Source organism: Oncorhynchus kisutch, linkage group LG27 (genome assembly GCF_002021735.2).
Source record: "Oncorhynchus kisutch isolate 150728-3 linkage group LG27, Okis_V2, whole genome shotgun sequence".
Taxonomy (NCBI): Eukaryota; Metazoa; Chordata; class Actinopteri; order Salmoniformes; family Salmonidae; genus Oncorhynchus; species Oncorhynchus kisutch.
The window spans coordinates 4,012,193-4,033,861 of record NC_034200.2 but is presented as its reverse complement, the minus strand read 5'-3'; the positions used below and the strand labels follow the sequence as shown (position 1 = coordinate 4,033,861).

Below are 21,669 nucleotides of genomic sequence, written 5' to 3'. Positions count from 1 at the left end.
TTCTGCTGCTCTGTCGGAGCTAGTAACACAAGCATTCTGCTGCTCTGTCAGAGCTAGTAACATAAGCATTCTACTGCTCTGTCGGAGCTAGTAACATAAGCACTTCACCTACTAGAACATCTGCAAATCTGTGTACGCAATCAATAAACTTTAATTGTATTTTTTTGTAGCTGGGAAGGAAGAGTAGGCAACAGTTTAGCAGAGGAAAGACAAAGAACACTATTGAGCAAAAAAACCATTGTTTACTAAATAAATGGAATTGTTTGATTAAGATGTTTTATTGTCACATACACTGGATACGTGCAAGGAAATTATTTGTTATTCTTTTACAGAGTACTTTACAGTACAACAGCATGTGTTTGTGAATTGGGATACAGTATTGAAATAACCATCTACCAACATTTAGAAAATTAAACAATGTGGAACCAGCACTTGCAACATCAATCTACAGAAATAACCAGAAAAGCAACTAACAAAGTAGTACACTAACATCATAAAGACATGCTATAAAAAGGTTTCATCGTGGTAAAATAGACAAATAAGAAAGTCATTAAAAAATGTAACATTATGAAAATCAGAATACATTTTTTTTCTCTTCTCTAATCTGTATTAATACCGATAAAATGCAGACAGTATCAACATACACAAATACAACAACTGGTCTGCTAATTGAATGTGAGGTTGAATGAGGCAACACTTACCATACTGCATCATGGACATAAACTCCACAAACAATATTTCAACAAGGCACTAAACAAAAGGTCACATTTGGCCTTGCAGATGCTTGTCAGAACTCTAGCATCCTGGTTGGATCACTGTACTTGACTGACTCCAGCTTTCCTTGAATTAACCTAACCGGGCCCCACTTTCCACGAGCAAAATATCAACAAAAGGTTCACTGTCCCTAAATCAGTTTTCCCTCCTACTTACTACTACAGAATCAAAATAAGCTTTCTGAAAAAAATAAACATCTGATTTGATGTCTGCACAAGGAGGCCTCTCCAAATACAATTTGGTAAATCAAAGCAAGTGAACTGTTGTCAATATTGGGATCATAGTGAAGCTACTATATAACCCTTTTGCTGAGGATTCAACACCTAAACACCAACCTACAGGTCTGTCTAGTAACTAATCCAGTTACAAGGACATCGTCAACTGCAACTGATGTTAACACTCCTCCCTCTCCCTCACCATCTGGCACCATATGTAATTCCGCTGCTCATAGAATCTTAATTCCCGGCTCGAGTCGTCATGTATAGCTAAACATACTGTCAGTTCCTCTTTGTTCATACGACAGAATCAGGCACCTGTAGGTTGATGACATCACACAACCTGTGTGTGTGTAGTTCTTTAGTCAGTTAAGGTTATTGTGGGAAATTATCACATTTTGTCAGTTAAAACACCTGTGTGCGCACGTGTGGAACACTACACATTTGTTAAAAAAAAAATTGTTGATAAACTGATCCCTCCCTATACTTTCAATGCATTTTTCCGCAAAAGGTAGGTAAACTGTTGCACCCCCAAAAAATTGCTGGGTCAACTTTGTTTACTTGCGTCCTCCACTACACCCCCTGCACATTTTACACAGTGAACATGTCAAGCAGCAACATAAAACTGTAAATTACAACATACCTCCCAGAGTAATAACCTAGAACCATTTGACTTCCATTAAAAAATCACAAGCCCTTTTTGTTGTAAGAGCACAGTATTCTCCTACCTATCTAAAAATGTTACATAAGGCCTGCAGGATTGAAACACTACCCCCTCTGGGTAGAGAGAACATTATACTGCTCCACTCTAGTCCATACAGTGCATTCGGAAATGATTCAGACCCCTTGACGTTTTAGACTTTGTTACAGCCTTACGCTAAAATTGATTAAATCATTTTTTCCCCTCATCAATCTACACACAATATCCCATAATGACAAATATATTTACATAAGTATTCAGACCCTTTGTTGAAGGACCTTTCGCAGCGATTACAGCCTCGTATCTTCTTGGGTATGACACTACAAACTTGGCACACCTGTATTTGTGGAGTTTCTCCCATTCTTCTCAGCAGATCCTCTCAAGCGATATCAGTTTGGATTGGGAGAGTCGCTGCCCAGCTATTTTCAGGACTCTCCAGAGATGTTCGATTGGGTTCAAGTCCGGGCTCTGGCTGGGCCACTCAAGGATATTCAGAGACTTGTCCCGAAGCTACTCCTGGGTTGTCTTGGCTGTGTGCTTAGGGTTGTTGTCCTGTTGGAAGGTGAACCTTCACCCCAGTCTGAGGTCCTGAGCGCTCTGGAGCAGGTTTTCATGAAGGATCTCTGTACTTTTCTCCGTTTATCTTTCCCTCGATTCTGACTAGTCTCCCAGTCCCTGCCACTAAAAAACATCCCGACAGCATGATGCTGCCACCACCACCACCATGCTTTACCGTAGGGATGGTGCCAGGTTTCCTCGAGACGTGATGCTTGGCATTAAGGCCAAAGAGTTTAATCTTGGTTTCATCAGACCAGAGAATCTTGTTTCTCATTGTCTGAGAGTCCTTTAGGTGCATTTTGGCAAACTCCAAGCGGGCTGTCATGTGCCTTTTACTGAGAAGCATTCTTCCCTCTGGCCACTTCACCACAAAGGGGGAGTCTGGCCCTTCTCCCCAATTGCTCAGTTGGCCGGGAGGACAGCTCTAGGAAGAGTCTTGGTGGTTCCAAACTTCTTCCATTGAAGAATGATGGAGGCTACTGTGTTCTTGGGAACCTTCAATGCTGCAGACATCTTCTGGTTCACTTCCCCAGATCTGTGCCTCAACACAATCCTGTCTCTGAGCTTTACGGACAATCCTTTCGACATCATGGCTTGGTTTTTTGATCTGACATGCACGGTCAACTGTGGGACCTTATATAGACAGGTGTGTGCCTTTCCAAATCATGTCCAATTGAATTTACCACAGGTGGACCAACCAAGTTCTATAAATATCTCAAGGATGATCAATGGAAACAGGAGGCACCTGAGATTAAGTTCGAGTCTCATAGCAAAGGGCATGACTTTTTTCTCCCCAATTTCTTGGTATCCAATTGGTAGTTACAGTCATGTCTCATCGCTGCAACTCCCGTACGGACTCGGGAGAGGCGAAGTTCGAGAACTGTGCGCCCTCCGAAACACAATCCAACCAAGCCGCACTGCTTCTTGACACAATGCCCACTTAAACCGGAAGCCAGCCACACCAATGTGTCAGAGTGCGCGATGGGACAAAGACATCCCTGCCGGCGAACTCTCCCCTAACCCGGACGACGCTGGGCCAAGTGTGCGCCGCCCCGTGGGTCTCCCGGTCGCGGTCGGCTGCGACAGAGCCTGGACTCTAACCCAGAATCTCTAGTGGCACAGCGCCTTAGACCACTGGACCACTCGGGAGGCCAGGGTATGAATATTTAAGGTATTCAGTAGGTAAGGTATTTCTGTTTTTTAAAAACCTGTTTTCACTTTGTCATTATGGGGTATTGTTTGTAGATTGATGAGGAAAACATGTAATTTAATACATTAGAATAAGGCTATAACGTGCGAAAAGGAAAGGGCTGAACACTTGCCGAATGTACTGTATATCCTCCTCTTTCTTCTCAAAAACAAGCTGACATGAACCTCAGGTCACCTTTTTCCTTTAAACCTAGGGGAAGCAGTCTCACATGTCCGCTCCCCCTGGGGGCTAGCGTTTGATCACCACCTGCTCGTAGGGCCCAGCCCCAACCCTGAAAGAGAACACCAGACATAAACACATGTTATCTCACCAGCCAAAACTCACACAAACAAGTGAAAGGGAATTACTGAACAACTCTTCACAACCAACAAATATTCTTTAACTATCGATTGGCCCTCGTGCAGTTAAAAAAAAGGTGAAATATCAGTGACAGTGCCTGTTGTGTCATTCTATTTCTGACGCATTAGGTAATGATGTCACCAACCTGGTGTGTTGGCTGCCCAGCGCCGTGCTTCCACCAGGACCAACAAACAGCTTGAGCCCCTCCTCTGTAACACGCAAAAACAAGTAAGTTACTGTCAATCAACGCAAGGTCGCAGTGCTGCGAAAATTGCTTAGGAACCAACAATGAGCCATCTAAAAATAAGTGGTTATTGACAAGAGTGTTATTCATGATGAGAAAGAGGCATGGCATAGAGGGACTTTGCTTTAGCAGCAAAGAACTAGAAATGTGTTACTTGAAAATGGCAAATATAGTAATCTGTTAACCCATTAGTCTAATCCATGTCTAAACCAGGGGAGGGGGTTTCTACTAAACTATAATGAATTGTTTTAAGAAGGTCATACCAAGGATCATTTTGCTAATTGATTTCAAATTTTAAGACCCCTTGATGTATTGAAAAACAATTATTATTTTTATTATTATTATTTTATGGAAAATCTGATTTGGCCTTACTGCCCATACAAACGCATTGAACAACAGATTCACTACATGGAACAGAGAGACCCACCCCCAAGAAAAATCTAAAGGAAGTTTGTTCTGAAGTGTCTGTCCTAAACGTGAGAGATGTTATTATTTTATATACACACACACTACCTATCAAAAGTTTGGGGTCACTTAGAAATGTCCTTGATTTTGAAAGAAAAGCAAATTTTTTGTCTATTAAAATAACATCAAATTGATCAGAAACAGTGTAGACATTGTTAATGTTGTAAATGACTATTGTAGCTGCAAAAGGCTGATTTGTAATGGAATATCTACATAGGTGTACAGAGGCCCATTATCTGCAACCATCACTCCTGTGTTCCAATGGCACGTTGTGTTAGCTAATCCAAGTTTATAATTTTAAAAGGCTAATTGATCATTAGAAAACCCTTTTGCAATTATGTTAGCATAGCTGAAAACTGTTGTGCTGATTAAAGAAGCAATACAACTGGCCTTCTTCAGACTAGTTGAGTATCTGGAGCATCAGCATTTGTGGGTTCGATTACAGGCTCAAAATGGCCAGAAACGAAGACCTTTCTTCTGAAACTCATCAGTCTATTCTTGTTCTGAGAAAGATCTCATACAACGCTGTGTACTACTCCCTTCACAGAACAGAGCAAACTGTCCCTAACCAGAATATAAGGAGTGGGAGGCCCCGGTGCACAACTGAGCAAGAGGACAAGTACATTAGAGTGTCTAGTTTGAGAAATGCCTCAACTGGCAGCTTCATTAAATAGTACCTGCAAAACACCAGTCTCAACATCAACAGTGAAGAGGCGACTCCGGGATGCTGGCCTCGTCACGGTTGACGTTGAGACTGGTGCTGAGAGAAGGACAGTGTACCGTCTAGCCATACTCCCAAGTATTTGTATGAGGTGACTACCTTAAGCTCTCTAAACCCTCAGAGGTAGTAATCATACCAGTGGGGAGAGGGGCATTCTTCTTACCAAACCACATGACCTTTGTTTTGGAGATGTTCAGAATAAGGTTAAGGGGCAGAGAAAGCTTGTTGGACACTAAGAAAGCTTTGTTGTAGCGCATTTAACACAGAATGCGGGCAGGGGCCTGCGGAGTATAAGATTGTATAATCTGCATATAAATGGATGAGAGAGCTTCCTACTGCCTGAGCTATGTGTTGATGTAAATTGAGAAGAGCGTGGGGCCTAGGATCGAGCCTTGGGGTACTCCCTTGGTGACAGGCAGTGGCTGAGACAGCAGATGTTCAGACTTTATACACTGCACTCTTTGAGAGGTAGTTAGCAAACCAGGCCAAAGACCCCTCAGACACACCAATATGCCTTAGCCGGCCCACAAGAATGGAGTGGTTTACCGTATCAAAAGCTTAGACTAAGTAGCAGCACAACATTGCTTGGAATCAAGGGCAATGGTGACATCATTGAGGACCTTTAAGGTTGCAGTGACACATCCATAACCTGAGTGGAAACCAGATTGCATACCAAAGAGAATAATAGACCTCAAGAAAGCCAGTTAGTTGATTATTGACAAGTTTTTCCAACACTTTTGATAAACAGGTCAAAAAGAAATAGGCCTATAACAGTTAGGATCAGCTTGATCTCCCCGTTTAAATAAAGGACGAACAGTGGCTGCCTTCCAAGCAATGGGAACCTCCCCAGAGAGGAGAAACAGGTTAAAAAGGTCAGAGATAGGCTTGGTGATGATAGAGGCAGAAACCTTAAAGAAGAAAGGGTCTAAACCATCTGACCCAGATGTTTTTGGGGGGTCAAGTTTAAGGAGCTCCTTTAGCACCTCAGACTCAGTGACCGCCTGCAGGGAGAAACTTTGTAGCGGGGCAGGGGAAAAAGAGGGATGAGCATCAGGGCTAGACGCATTAGAAGGGGTGCGAGATGAGAAAATGTTGGACGGGCAAGGAGGCATGGCTGAGTCAAAGAGGAAACTTGACTTTAATGAAGTGGTGATTAAAGAGCTCAGCCATGTGCTTCTTGTCAGTAACAACCACATCATCAAAAATTAAGGGACATGGGCAGCTGTGAGGAGGAGGGTTTACTCTCCAGGTCTTCAACCGTTTACCAGAACTTCTTGGGGTTAGACCCACAATGAGAGAACTGCTCCTTAAAGTAACTAACTTTGGCCATCCAAACTTTGAGCACACTTATTTCTCATTTGCCGTGTGCCGTGCCTTTCGCCAAATGGAATTCTTGAGGTGGAGTAACTCTGCAAGATCACGGTCGAACCAGGGGCTGAACCGGTTTATAATTCTTGTTAACAATAACATTGAAAATATCAAAAAAGAAGGTTCAAGTGTCTTCGACAGAGGGAATCAAGCTGATTCTATACCAATTTACAGAGGCCAGTTCATGAAGGAAGGCTTGATCATTATAGTTTTGTAGCAAGCATCTATGACAAATCGGGACAGGCTGTAAAGCAGGCTGTAAAGCAGTGATCACTAAGGTCATTACGGAAACCACCAGACTGATACCCATCAGGATGATTTGTGAGGATAACTTCAAGGAGAGTATCCTTTTCTGGGTGTTTGGAGTCAGACCTTGTGGGATTGGTAATAATCTGAGAAAGATTTAGGGAGTCCCATTGCTTTAGGACTTGGTCAGGTGGTTTAAGCATGTCCCAGTTTAGGTCACCTCTTAGGACAAATTCAGACTTAGTGTAAGGGGCCAGAAGAGAGCTTAGGGCAGGTAGGGTACAGGCCGGTGCTGATGGTGGACGATAACACCCAGCAACAGTCAACAAAGAGCTATTTGAAAGTTTAATGCTTAAAACAAGCTAATCAAACTGTTTGTGGACAGACTTGGTGGAGACAACCAAGCACTGAAGGTGATCCTTGGTAAAGACTGCCAATTCCCCAATGAACTAAGCCTAAACCTATCCCTCTGAATTAAAGCCAGGGCTTGTGAGCGTACCCTCAGTGCTGGAGTCCAGTAGACCGTGGCTGAAGTCCTGGCTCTGGAGGATCTTATCCACAACGTCGTCCGCATCCACCCGGGTAGCATCCACTCTCTTCAGCTGACACTCCACTGAGTTCTGCTTCATCAGATGCCTAAGGCAAACACACACGTAAAAAACAAAAATATCCACTCTCTTCAGCTGAGACTCCACTGAGTTCTGCTTCATCAGATGCCTAAGGCAAACACACACGTAAAAAACAAAAACATCCACTCTCTTCAGCTGAGACTCCACTGAGTTCTGCTTCATCAGATGCCTAAGGCACACACACGTAAGACAAAAAAAATCCACTCTCTTCAGCTGAGACTCCACTGAGTTCTGCTTCATCAGATGCCTAAGGCACACACACACACGTAAGGGGTAAAAAAAGCACTGGTGGATGAGATGGAAAGAAAGACTCCTGTTGATTACATTGCGATACTCATCTCTGATCTTTCAACAAAGTATGTGAATATTACCTGCTCAGTCGCTCGGAGGCCGAGCTCTTTGCGGGGGTGGGGGGATATTCAGGCACGGGGAAGTAGGCACAGGTGACAGAGACCGGGGGTGTAGAGTGGGCCTCCTTCTCCCCCCTCTCAGTCCCCCGGTCCTCTCTGGGTTCAGGAATGCTTGCAATGCCCGTCGAGGCGGAGCCTGCTGAGGGGTTCCTCTTGTGTGTGAGCTCTGATAGGCTGGAAGAGCGCGAGTGACCTGTGCTGTAGCCTATGGGGAACGAGTAGGTAATGTTACCCTCCACACAACAGAGACACAGATTTCACAACAAGAACCATAACTTTGACAGCAAGCTATAGCTTTTCAGACATTCATGCCTACTGTTCATATCTTATTTAGTTCATGACACAAGTCATAGCCTTTTCTCATCCGCATTTGGTTCAGACGAGGCGTGTAGCTACTAGCTACCTGAGACTTTGGACTGTTGGCTGGCGTAGCTGGACGTTCTAGAATGGCCACATGCTCCCAGTTCATCAGGAACAGATGCACACTTCCCTGGGGGCTCTGAGCAGGAGAGAACAGCAGTACAATATTTTGACAACGTCAATACACAACATTAGCACTAATGATTACTGATTAACAGGGTTTAATCCTGCAATCCTTGTAAATCAAAGTGTTGTGTACAGAGCCGGCGGGAGGTATGTGTGTGTTTGGGTGTGTGTGTGTGTGTGTGTACCTGGGACGGCGAGGCAGGGTGTTTGTGTGTGTGTGTCCCCTCCCTTCCTGTCTTCGTGGAGACACTCTGCCTCAGCCTGCTGAAGGCCCAGTTTCATGGCCGTGGACGGTGGCCTGCAGGGACATTGTCAGTCACATCAACTGCTTTCACTGACTCGATCAGCTGCTTTACAAACACCATCTGTTCCAAACCCACTACTCCCTACCATGCATGGTTGCTGATTGGTTTGAGTCTTTAATTTGTTTGTCCAAATGGTTATTTCAAAGTCAGTGGCTGAATTGAATACATGTTAATGTAACATCTAAAGCCATAATTGGCATAGCCATTGAAAGCCACTTTTTTGTGAATGCAAAGTTCTTCTGTGGAAATGGAACATGTGAATCATATCCTATCAGAAGTGCTGATCTGTTAGCAAGAGGATTTTATGAGCCGTATATCAGTTTAGCGGAGCTTCACATTCATCTTTAATAACCCCACTTTCACAACACAGGAAAGCACCAGGTCTCACTTCTTTTATTTCTTAGATGAACGGGTCTAACTCAAGATTGGAGAGGGGGTGGACTCACATTACATACCAGAGACCAAATGATATACAAGAGACAGAGACCGTGAAAGTGAGGGAGAAGAAGAGAGTGGGAGAGACATTTAAAGAGAGACACTGGAAGGAGACAAAGTTAGTCAAAGGACCAGTGCAGTCAAAATTCTGTTCTTGCTGATAGAAACTAACACTGTAAAAGTGTGAGAAAAAAAATGTATCAGTGTTATTTCCTGATTGTATTTTCAACCAGCAACTATCTACACAGGACCTTCTAATTCAGCCTGTTTGCACGGGCGGAAGTTTCAGCTTGCCACCACATCAAATCTTCTTTGTCACATGCACTGAATACAACAGGTGTAGACCTCACAGTGAAATGCTGAATACAACAGGTGTAGACCTCACAGTGAAATGCTGAATACAACAGGTGTAGCCCTCACAGTGAAATGCTGAATACAACAGGTGTAGACCTCACAGTGAAATGCTGAATACAACAGGTGTAGACCTCACAGTGAAATGCTGAATATAACAGGTGTAGACCTCACAGTGAAATGCTGAATACAACAGGTGTAGCCCTCACAGTGAAATGCTGAATACAACTGGTGTAGACCTTACGGTGAAATTCTTACTTACACACCCCTAACCAATAATGCAGTTTTAAGAAAAATACGTGTCAAGTAAAAAAAAATAGCACAGCAGTGAAATAACAATAGCGAGGCTATATACAGAGTCAATGTGCAGGGGCTCCGGGTGGTAAATTGGTTAATAATAGACCAATAAAGATTATTTATTTATTTATTTGGATCCCCATTAGTCGACGCCAATGGCGACAGCTAGTCTTACTGGTGTCCGAATTATAACAAAAAATACATTACAGACAAAATACATTAAAACTAGCTGTTATTGGCAAAATGTACTCCCAACACACACATTGTGTGTGAGTCACATTCTGTAGGAGGAAAGCTCAGTAAAAGACAGACACACTCTGTGGGAAACACAGAGGAACACTGAGGCACACCAGCACTTCATGATTGCATGAAAGCTTTCTCCCAGAATCTCTCCACTGTGTCATCAGAGGCATTGGCCAAGGCAACCCTCCCACACTCCCACACTCACTGCATTAGTGAGGACTGATTCTAAGTCCATTTTCACCCCCTCCTCCATGGTGAAATATAAAGGCTCTGTAAACGTTATATTCCATTCGGTTTCCTGTGGGATTCAGACAATAGAGCGACGTGTTCCGAAGAGAGAGCACTGGGGTGGTGCAGTAGAGTGTGATGCAGTGTGTGTGTTTGTTTACGAGGGTGTCCAAAGTAAAGGCGCTGCCAGGAGTGTGTGGGCACGTCATGCTCAAATCAGTCCTTTCTAACAGACAATCTGTGAGGAAGTTCTCTTATCATATCAAAACAATAGAACTCTTGCTATTCATTTTCAACAGGAGAGGTTGGTTTGATTTGAGTCCACAAGTATAACTTGACTTCAAATTGTTCATGTGGTGCTGAGGAAACTGTGCCAACGCTTGAACTTTTACAAACACGGGACGGTAATTAACCCCCTGTGTTTCTGTGACTCTGTTTCATAAAGCCAGAGATAGCAGCCGTGTCTGGGTGTACTCAGAGACAGGATGCTGAATGCATATGTAGGTTGGTGGTTTGCTCTGTGTGTCTGTGGTCTGGCCAGATGCAGACTTCTGTCTGTCGGTCTGTCACATCAATGTTTCCTACTTACCTTTACTGAATAATGGGCCAAAACTGCATTAATTTCCAATAAGCTAATCCTGCAGTTGTACCACTGATCCAAAATCAGTGAAGTCCAAAAAGATGTTTTGTGATGCAACCCACCAGAAGGCTGGACAAAGACGGTAATGAAAGGTGCACTTACGTTTTAAAGCAGGGGTCCCCAGACATGAGCAGTGTACTAATGACAACCTGTGACAGAGGTGACAAAAACAATGTCAGCCCCCCAAAAAATGGCAGCACGGCTCATACACATCCACAGGCCCTATGAAATAGGATGAAGTGATCCTAGACCTGTGTCGAAGTACAAATTCTACCCGAAGCATGTACAATATACATTCATGACACAGGTACTTCTCCAATATCACAGGCTCAGAGGTGCCTGTCTTCACGTACATGTTAGGTATTCTAATGATGCAACTGCTCTAATCCTGAATGGTGACTAGGGGGCAGAGGAGGGTGATAGCTAACCATGCGCTTACTCCCAATGTGTGCCAATACTTGGGTATGTTGGCTATGACCCAATACTCTCACATGGTTCCCTTCCTGGTCTCCTCTCCCTCATGAACACTCATTAGTAAGACTGGATAGCTGACGTTGTGTAGGCTAATCCGTGTATTTCTTTCATCTATCCAGTCCTTCTTGGATATAGGGGGCGCTCTTTTAATTTATGGATAAAAAAACGTGCATATGCATATAATTGACAGCTTTGGAAAGAAAACACTCGGACGTTTCCAAAACTGCAAAGATATTATCTGTGAGTGCCACAGAACTCATGCTACAGGCGAAACCAAGATGAAACTTCAAACAGGAAATGAGCAGAATTTGACACTCTGTTTTCCATTGTCTCCATTCGGAGACTGTGAATGCGCCAGGACTGAGCCTGCCCTTTCTGTCGTTTCTCCAAGGTGTCTGCAGCATTGTGACGTATTTGTAGGCATATCATTGGAAGATTGGCCATAAGAGACTACATTTACCAGGGGTCCACCCGGTGTCCTTTGTCTAAATTGGTGCGTAATCTACAAGCTGCACGCAGTCATCCAGTGATTGAGAGGAGGCTTCCACGAACGATATATCATGAAGAGATATGTGAAAACACCTTGAGGATTGATTCTAAACAACGTTTACCATGTTTCAGTCGATATTATGGAGTTAATTTGGAAAAAAGTTCGGCGTTTTCATGACTGAATTATTTTATTTTTTTGGTAGCCAAACGTGACGCACCAAACGGAGCGATTTCTCCTAAACAAATCATCTTTCAGGAAAAACTGAGCATTTGCTATCTAACTGAGAGTCTCCTCATTGAAAACTTCCGAAGTTCTTCAAAGGTAAATGATTTATTTGAATGCTTTCCTGGTTTTTGTGAAAATGTTGCCTGCTGATGCTAACGCTAAATGCTACGCTAGCTACGCTAGCTGTTACACAAATGCTTGTTTTGCTATGGTTGAGAAGCATATTTTGAAAATCTGAGATGACAGTGTTGTTAACAAAAGGCTAAGCTTGAGAGCTAGCATATTCATTTAATTTAATTTGCGATTTTCATGAATAGTTAACGTTGCGTTATGGTAATGAGCTTGAGGCTGTGTTCACGATCCCGGATGGCTAGAATCAAGAGTTAAGAGCAGTGATCCTTGTGTAGACAAGTAGGGCTCCTCATTCTAGAGTGATAGGACAGAGCCAAGTGGACTATGGCAGAGGAGGACAGACTCCAGTGTCATACACACGTCCTATACAGTAGATGTTTTGGAGGCCTGTCTAACTGTACCGAAGTGTACCTTGAGTATAGAGTTGTCCTGTCTGGAGTTCTTGGTGTCGTAACCCTCTAGTAGGCATCGGCGCGTCGTTCTGCCAGAGCCAGCAAACTCTGACAGGTTCAGGTCAGCAAAACCCAGCTGCAGAATAGAGAGAACAGATCTTTTCAGGTTTATGGTACCGCTTTTCAACAGAGCCTCAGTTCCATAGAGTTCTAATACAGAGCACTCTGTTTCTAACAATCACATCTGTAAGAAGCTATTGTAGTGGTCTTTAACCATTACATTCGGCAGCCGGTGATTGTCAAGCAAATAACTCCTGGTAATTGACCGTTAACACATTTAGCACCTCCTGGCTTCCACGCATAGCCTACTGATGTAGACCTTTGGAACATCTACATTTAAAAAAAGTCTAGTACATCCATGTAATATAGCCTACACCTTCACAATAAATCCATTATTTATTTTAGGTCTAAAGAAGCAGGATAAAAAGATTTACAGAATAGTATACTCGTGAGTTGTCCTTATGTTAGGTTCTGATGTGGCTATGCCAAATCTGTGGGCTATACTAGTTATATAGTAAGCAAGATTTGCTTACAATTCTGTGGCATTATTTTACGTAATTTTATAGTTTAAAGAATACAATTGAACAAATCTGAATAAAATAAACATTTTCCCCAAACGATTTGAGGGAGTGCGCACATGCGGCTATTCTGTGTTGAGCGGTTAACAAAGAAATAGATCATTAATAACTCTAAATGAAGCATATAGGAGCAACTTTAGTTGTTCCATAAACATTAGGCTCTATGTTTTGATTTTTAATACATTGTAAGGCTGCATGACGCGACTAATGATGATTTGAAAAAAATAGCTTGAAAGGCATGAGCTCTGCATTGTTTCTTTGTGCAGGCTGTACACACTTCATTAGTCTCTCATTCACAATTTTTCAAGCACTTGATAATGCCTCAAATTTCACGGTGGCATCCCCTTTGTGGCCGCAACGCAACCTAAAAACGAAAGAAAAAAAATCCATGCCTTTTGCGGCTAGTGGCCGTTGTGCCCTTGGCCCGGAGTGCTGTGTTGTGCTCTTCACCCCAAGCACTGCGCGCTCCGAATAGCCTCTCACTCACATCTCCATCACGTGACTGGGTCTTTCTCACAGGCTACAAGTGAAGACAGACACATTGGGAAGGTAACTGCGCACGTCCTTATCCAATTCCGAGGTGCATATTGAAGATATTGCGGATGTTGAAGATGTTACGGCCTCAAAGGGGATGCCACCGTGAAATTTGAGGCATTATCAAGTGCTTGACAAATTGTGACTGTCATTGAAAATAAGAATTTGTTCTTAACTGACTTGCCTAGTAAAAAGGTTAAAAAAAAAAAAAAAAATATTGGAAAAACTGTCAACATTTACTTTGTCAGCCAACAAGTTGAGTAGGCCTAACGAATAGCAAAAGTCCTAGCCTATGTCAATCTACTATCACCATAGTAGTTGACCTATTCTGTGAGAGAAATAAATATTCTGTGAGACCTATTCTGTGAGAGAAATAAATATTCTGTGAGACCTATTCTGTGAGAGAAATAAATATTCCAAACAGTCTGGGGACAGTTGTGGGGACACAATAAATCCCAAATTAATACAACCACTAGCATTAAAAAAAAATGTTTTACACAATGTGGCTGATGCAACAGATCAGAACACTAGCTTAAAATGTTGATAAATTATTATGCTATTTCTTCATATTATAAGCGCAGCAATGCGCACATGGCACTAGCCATGCTGTTGTAGGGGTCTGTCTAACCCAGCTGTAGTTAGTAGTGGTCAGTGTCTCTTAAAAGAGCGCGAATGTTCTATTAGCGGGAAAACACCATAATCAAAAGTGACCGCAAATGCGATTATGCATGTAATGGCAATTTGATATGCTGGGTATCATTCACAAGTAATGATATATAATTCACACGTAATAGGCTAATATTGTCACTCAGACTATTCCTGATTTAATCTTGCACTAAATAATATGTGTGAAATTTGTTTTGATTTAGAACAGACCATTATCATGTACCTGTCTCGAAACAAGGGCAGCATGAAAAAAATGCACGTCATCTATGCACTTAAATAGCGAATAGTGGACTCTTTTGCCGAGGTTCATTTTCATGCCAGTTAGGTAGGCTATGATACTGTTGTAAATATAAGCAATGTGCTTAATATTAGGAAAGTTGAGAAATACATATAGTAGGCCTAGTCTATAGAGAGCTGATGGGAGCCTCCTCTATTTAGTAGAGGCCATCACTCTGTTTTCTAATGCAATTGCATAGCCTATTGAAATGTTGCACAATGTGCTCATGGACTATCATGAATTGTTTGATTAGATTTTCCGATCACATTTGCATTGATGTCAGAGTGATTAGAGGGACAATAGAGTGCTGAGTACCAGGCAGTTAGCAAGTTTGGTAGGCTACTAATGACCACCAACAGCATCATCCCCTTGGACCAAGGGGCTCCTTAACAGCTTCTACCCCCAAGCCATAAGACTGCTGAACAATTAATCACATGGCCACCTAGACTGTTTACATTGACATCCCCCTCCCTGTTTTTTTACACTGCTGCTACTCACTGTTTGTTATCTATAGTATGCATAGTTACTTAACAAATGACCTCAACTAACCTGTACCCCCGCACATTGACTCGGTACCAGTACCCCCTGTAATAGCCTCACCATCGTTATGTCATTTTCTTGTGTTACTGACAAGTGATCGCCGGTGTGGCAGTAATACGGTCACCGCAACAGCCCTACTTTCAATGTACTTCCCTTTTAAGAATGAGTCATGCGGTAGTGACGTCATTCTTTAGTTATTGCCATATAAGGATTAATGACTGCTTAAGGACAGATAAGTGTTAAACAGCAATCAGTAACCAAAGACGGAAGTTCGCAGTAACAGGCTAACTATCCTCTTTAACCTCACCTTTACTAACAATGGGCAAGTTACTTTCAGGCGGTGAATGACTAACTAGAATTTGCATTATGATAAGAATGCTCTGTTATGTATCTACTTTAAAATGTCAGCATGCCAAGATGGTCATTGACTGAATTCAAAAGCAAAAAGATTACCTTGGCAAAGGTCTTTCCACCCTTCATTTCCTAAAATGACAAAAAAATGTGTTATCCATCAAACAATCCTTGTGTGCTACAAGTACATCTCCACATTCGATCTCAAAACACAGATTTTGTAGCAATAGTCTTAAGAGTGATTGACATCTTGACAGCCTGTAGTTGACCAAGTGGTAGACATATTTTAGCAGTTAGACCTATTAGTATACCTACCAGTAGTATACCTATTCTTGTCATCAATTTAACTTGACCTCGCATTCACATAACTTTGGCAGCATTGTTGTAGTGAGTCCTGTACCTTGCGCACAGACACCCGACACACACAGGGGTCCAGTACTCCTGTCCCAGCGTTGGCACTCATCTTACACAGGAAAGAGAACCTCTTCCTCCAGCGCACACAGTTAGCCTGGACCTGCTCCCTGGAGAAGACAAAGTTAGTAGCAGTACAATCAACAACAAAAAACAGAACTGTGTGACAGTTGATTGGAATGTTTAGGTACAGTACACATTCATCCCTTGATCTGATTAATGGCTAAGATAAATCTAGGCTGTCAACAAAGAACACAGTCAATGAGAAGATCCTGTGTGCGAGAGATGAGACATGGAACATAAAAGCCTTGAAGTAAAAATAACAAACTTCCCCATGCTCTTTCCCTTCCTATGGATTAGTCTCACATAAATAGATATAGGCTAGGCTAAGTGAATTATAGATTTTGAAATGTGATGGCAGTGTTCTGCGCTTCTGGCCCCTCAGTGACAGATGTAGGCTCCAGGAATGAAGAACACTATGCATTGGCTCTTTAGAGCAAGTGATATGTAAGGTGCTTCAGCATTAATGCAGGTGAAAAAAAACTTTGTATTCACGCATGACTATTTCGCTTTGGATAAAAGCATCTACTGAATGGCATATGTACCATTCAAAAGTTTGGACACCTACTCAAAGGTTTTTCTTGATTTTTACTATTTTCGACATTGTAGAATAATAGTGAAGACAAATATATTAAATAACATATATGGAATCATGTAGTAACCAAAAAAAGTGCTAAACATATCAAAATATATTTTATATTCTTCAAAGTAGCCACCCTTTGCCTCGATGACAGCTTTGCACACTCTTGGCATTCTCTCAACCAGCTTCATCTGGAATGCTTTTCCAAAAGTCTTGAAGGAGTTCCCACATAATGCTGAGCACTTGTTTTGTTGGCTGATTTTCCTTCACTCTGCAGTCCAACTCATCCCAAACCATCTCAATTGGGTTGAGGTCGGGTGATTGTGGATGCCAGGTCATCTGATGCAGCACTCCATCACTCCCCTTCTTGGTAAAATAGCCCTTACACAGCCTGGAGGTTTGTTTTGAGTCATTGTCTGTTGAAAAACATTGATAGTCCCACTAAGCGCAAATCAGATGGGATGGTGTATTGCTGCAGAATGCTGTGGTAGCAATGCTGGTTAAGTGTGCCTTGAATTCTAAATAAATCACAGACAGTGTCACCAGCAAAGCACACCCACACCTCCTCTTCCATGCTTCACGGTGGGAACCACACATGCGGAGATCATCTGGTCACCTACTCTGCATCTCACAAAGACACGGCAGATGGAACCAAAAATCTCACATTTGGACTCATGAGACCAAAGGACAGATTTCCACCGGTCTAATGGCCTTTGCTTGTAGTTCTTGGCCCAAGCAAGTCTTTTCTTCTTATTGGTGTCCTTTAGTAGTGGTTTCTTAGTAGCAATTCAACCACGAAGGCCTGATTCATGCAGTCTCCTCTGAACAGTTGATGTTGAGATGTGTCCGTTACTTGAACTCTGAAGCATTTATTTGGGCTGCAATTTGACATGCAGTTAACTCTAACAAACTTATCCTCTGCAGCAGAGGTAACTCCGGGTCTTCCTTTACTGTGGCGGTCCTCATGAGAGACAGTTTCATCATAGCGCTTGATGGTTTTTGCAACTGCACTTGGAAGAAACGTAACATTTTCTGGATTGACTGACCTTCATGTCTTAAAGTAATGATGAGACTGTCAATTCTCTCATCTCCACAGAGGAACTCTGGAGCTCTGTCAGAGTGACCATCAGGTTCTTGGTCACCTCCCTGACCAAAGACCTTCTCCCCCGATTTCTCAGTTTGGCCGTGCAGCCAGCTCTAGGAAGAGTTTTGGGGGTTCCAAACTTCCATTTAAGAACGATGGAGGCCACTTTGTTCTTGGAGGACCTTCAATGGTGCATAAATGTTTTGGTACTCTTCCCCAGATCTGTGCCACGACACAATCCTGTCTTGGAGCTCTATGGACAATTCCTTTGACCTCATGGCTTGGTATTTGCTCTGACATGCACTGTCAACTGTGGGACCTTATATAAACAGGTGTGTGGCTTTCCTAATTATATGCAATCAATTGAATTTACCACAGGTGGACTCCAATCAAGTTGTAGAAACATCTCAAGGATGATCAATGGAAACAGGATGCAGCAGAGATCAATTTCAAGTCTCATAGCAAAGGGTCTGAATACTTATGTAAATAAGGTACTTCTGTTTGAACTTCTAAAAACCTGTTTTCGCTTTGTCATTATGGGGTAAGAATGTTATTTTTTAATCCATTTTAGAAGTCAATGGGTCTGAATACTTTCAGAATTCACACACACAAAGTTCTCAACTGGGTAACGGTTAGACTACCCTCATAGAACATTAGAGAGTTCAAGAAGCGGTCGAACAGACATCGGCTGTCGACCAAAGCAGACAGGTATTCTAGTAAAAAGGCTTTTAAATAATCACATCACTCAGTGCTGCCTTCTCCATTCTTTCAACTCAATCACACATTCAGTGACTGAGGAGGCTGATGGCCTGTCAGTGTGTGTGTTCCAATGAGCCTAAGGAAACTTATATTAATAGAGCAGAAAAACCATGTTTCTCAAACAAGATACTCAATCAAAACCTCTTCACGGGTTAAAAATAGCAAGACAATGGCTTGAGTCATGGCTACGTACAGTATGGTACATTTACATAATTGGACACATGCAGGCAGTTCCTCTGGGAATGCCAACCGAGTCGAACATTAAGAGCTAGCACGTGCTGCAGTTGTGTCCACTACTTTCCAGTGACTGACTCATTTAAGTGCAGTCCTACTCAGTGCGGTTGAGTGGCTTGACATGCAAATCTCTTAAAATACCACAAGAATCCGTTGGAGCTGTTAGATCGGTTCTCTCTAGGGAAAACAAGTCTGTGTTCAAATGCCACAGACAAAGTCCTATCCTGAATTCTGAGGAGGGGATGTTCCAGAGTCTAAACAGGAAGGAATGGTGAATGGGTAACATGAGACAAATGGATAACATGAGAGAAATGAGTTAGACGCTGTTAAACGTGACTTGACTGATCCAATCTTTAACTGATTCTTAACTAGTTTTTAGACTATGTCTAGCCATCTCAATGGCTCTGGATCCTTGGAGAGCAAGTAGTTCTTGTTGCATCAACTGATGTTGAGTGGAATAATGAGGTTTTAGGAAATGTATGGGACACCCTTTAAAAAGTCTCATATGATGGGATTCTTGAAACATGTTGCTTGTAAGAAAAATATACATTTTCCAGCAAAGTGTTGAATGTGTGTTTGTTATAGAGTTCACTATGCGTAACATCTCAAATGTAAAATCTCCAAATGTACCATGAAAACAGGGTTGGATTGGGGATGAATGATTTCCAAGTTTTTGCAACTAGTCTGATCAATACGACCCTAGCCAGTCTAAACTAGGAGATATTGGAATATCGGTTTTAACAAAATGATAAGCAAATCCATTCCTTTTCCTTGGCATTTCAGAGTGGGAAATGGAATCTAGCGAACGTTAATACTGACCTTAAGTTGCCAGACGTTTTAAGGTAGGCTACATAAAATGTCAGATATGACAGAAGAAGCAAGCCATGTTTAACAGTGGGCCTCGTGACTGAGGGTGTTTTGCTGTGTCAATCACTCAGTCAGAACAAGATGGCAGACGAGTTACCATGGAAACTACATCAAAATAACACACAGTTAGAAATACTAGGCTACATATTGAATAACGTTAATACATGGAGACATTGTTAGCTATTAACTTACACACAGCACATTATTCACATGCACCCCACTGTCTTCGTGACTAAGCTAGCTAGCTAGCGGGTGAAGTTAGTTAGCTAACTATAGCTGCTAGCTGTATCTGGCTAACAATGCCACTACTGCCAGCAGTTGTCGCTCTCACCTCCGTACGCTGCTTAAAATAGGAAAGGCGTTCTTACCGAGAGGACTCTTCTGTAAAGCCACGGTCTAGCAGTCGTACTTTGCAGAACAGGACCCCGTTAACAAAGGGAACAGAAGATAGTTCGTCCAACTCGAAATCTACCTTAAATTTGAATTTCTTTTTCTTCATCATAATGAACGACATTATGCTAAAGTAACTTGGTGCCTAATTATAATAGTATATATAGCTAGCCAAAGGTCGAGCTTCTTGACTGTCACTTCTCCCACTTGTCACTGGCTGTCTGAGTTCATTTAGCGTTTGACGTTGAGTTCAAATACTTCTCGCCCCCGTACCTATATCTAGGGTTGATGAGTAGCAGAGCGACACGGCGCAGTGAGTGTTAACACTAAAGCGACAAGCGACCATTTGAGAGGAGGCGTTCTAGTGCATGTTCAAAGAATGCAAGTAACGAGGGGTGGAGTTAGGGTAGATTACCGGTCTACTCTGTTGCACTTCTAGAACCGGATACTGACAAATAAATGACCATCGGATATCAAATCTCATTTTATTGGTCACATACACATGGTTAGCAGATGTTATTGCGAGTGTAGCGAAATGCTTCTGCTTTTAGTTCCCGACAGTGCAGCAATATCTAACATGTAATCTAACAATTCCACAACAGCTACCTAATACACACAAATCTAAGTAAAGAAATTAAATAAGAATATATACATATAAATATATGGATGAGCAATGACAGTGGCATAGGTAAGATGCAATAGATGGTATAAAATACAGTATATACATATGAGATGAGTGATGCAAGATATGTAAACATTATTAAAGTGACTTGTGATCAATTTATTACAATTATGTCAAGTTTGTATGTAGGCAGCAGTCTCTCTGTGTTAGTGATGGCTGTTTAACAGTCTGATAGAAGCTGTTTTTCAGTCTCTTGGTCCCAGCTTTGATGCACCTGTACTGACCTCGCCTTTTGTATGGTTGTTGGGTGTACAGGCAGATGCTCGGGTGGTTGTTGTCCTTGATGATATGGTTTGCCTTCCTGAGACATCGGATGCTGTAGGTGTCCTGGAGGGCAGGTAGTTTACACCCGGTGATGCTTTGTACAGACCGCACCACCCTCTGGAGAGCCTTGCGTTTGTGGGTGGTGCAGTTGCCGTACCAGGCGGTGATGCAGCCTGCCAGGATGCTCTCAATTGTGAATCTGTAAAGGTTTGTGAGGGTTTGACGTGACAAGCCAAATTTCTTCAGCCTCCGGAAGTTGAAGAGTTGCTGTTGCGCCTTCTTCACCACACTGTCTGTGTGGGTGGACCATTTCAGTTTGTCCATGATGCGTACGCCGAGGAACTTAAACTTTCCACCTTCTCCACTGCTGTCCCGTCGATGTGGATAGGGGTGTACTCCTTCTGCTGTGGATAGGGGTGTACTCCTTCTGCTGTTTCCTGAAGTCCACAATCATATAGTAATTATTATGTGAGGGCTTATATATCGAAGCCTTTAAGGTGTTATAACTGCCAGAGGTTTGGGCATGTGGCAACAGCCTGTAAAGAGAAAAAGAGGTGTGCCAGGTGTGGAGGGGAGCATGAGTATGGGAAGTGTGGGGAGGGTGTACAACCAAAGTGCTGCAGCTGTGGGAGTGCTCATATTGTGGAGTGGAGAGAAGGGTGTCATGTTGAGGAAGTGAGGGTGCTCCAGGTACAGGGAGATGCAGGTCCAAGGGAGAGAGGGTTAGGAGCATCTAAACCGGGGATTACGGGGCA

General features: G+C 42.6%; 1 protein-coding gene across 1 annotated transcript; it reads right to left on the bottom strand.

Annotated features, from left to right (window-relative positions):
* Positions 1–254: 254 nt before the first annotated feature.
* On the bottom strand, positions 255–20,356 carry eeig2a (EEIG family member 2a). Its single transcript, XM_020462930.2, has 11 exons — positions 19,947–20,356; positions 15,984–16,104; positions 15,686–15,715; positions 12,597–12,713; positions 10,967–11,013; positions 8,551–8,663; positions 8,283–8,378; positions 7,841–8,084; positions 7,340–7,476; positions 3,942–4,005; positions 255–3,728 (listed from the first exon to the last, which is right to left on the bottom strand). Exons 1-11 carry the CDS (start codon positions 20,090–20,092, stop codon positions 3,686–3,688), a joined length of 1,158 nt encoding a protein of 385 aa, XP_020318519.1. The 5' UTR covers positions 20,093–20,356; the 3' UTR covers positions 255–3,685.
* Between the last annotated feature and the right edge of the window lie 1,313 nt (positions 20,357–21,669).

Excerpts from the sequence above, each read along its gene's own strand:
- eeig2a (XM_020462930.2), bottom strand. The coding sequence starts at position 20,092 with ATGTCGTTCATTATGATGAAGAAAAAGAAATTCAAATTTAAGGTAGAT. Across the intron at positions 16,105-19,946 it reads TTTACAGAAGAGTCCTCTCG|GGAGCAGGTCCAGGCTAACT; the intron begins GTAAGAACGCCT and ends TGTCTTCTCCAG. Across the intron at positions 12,714-15,685 it reads GTGGAAAGACCTTTGCCAAG|CTGGGTTTTGCTGACCTGAA; the intron begins GTAATCTTTTTG and ends TCTATTCTGCAG.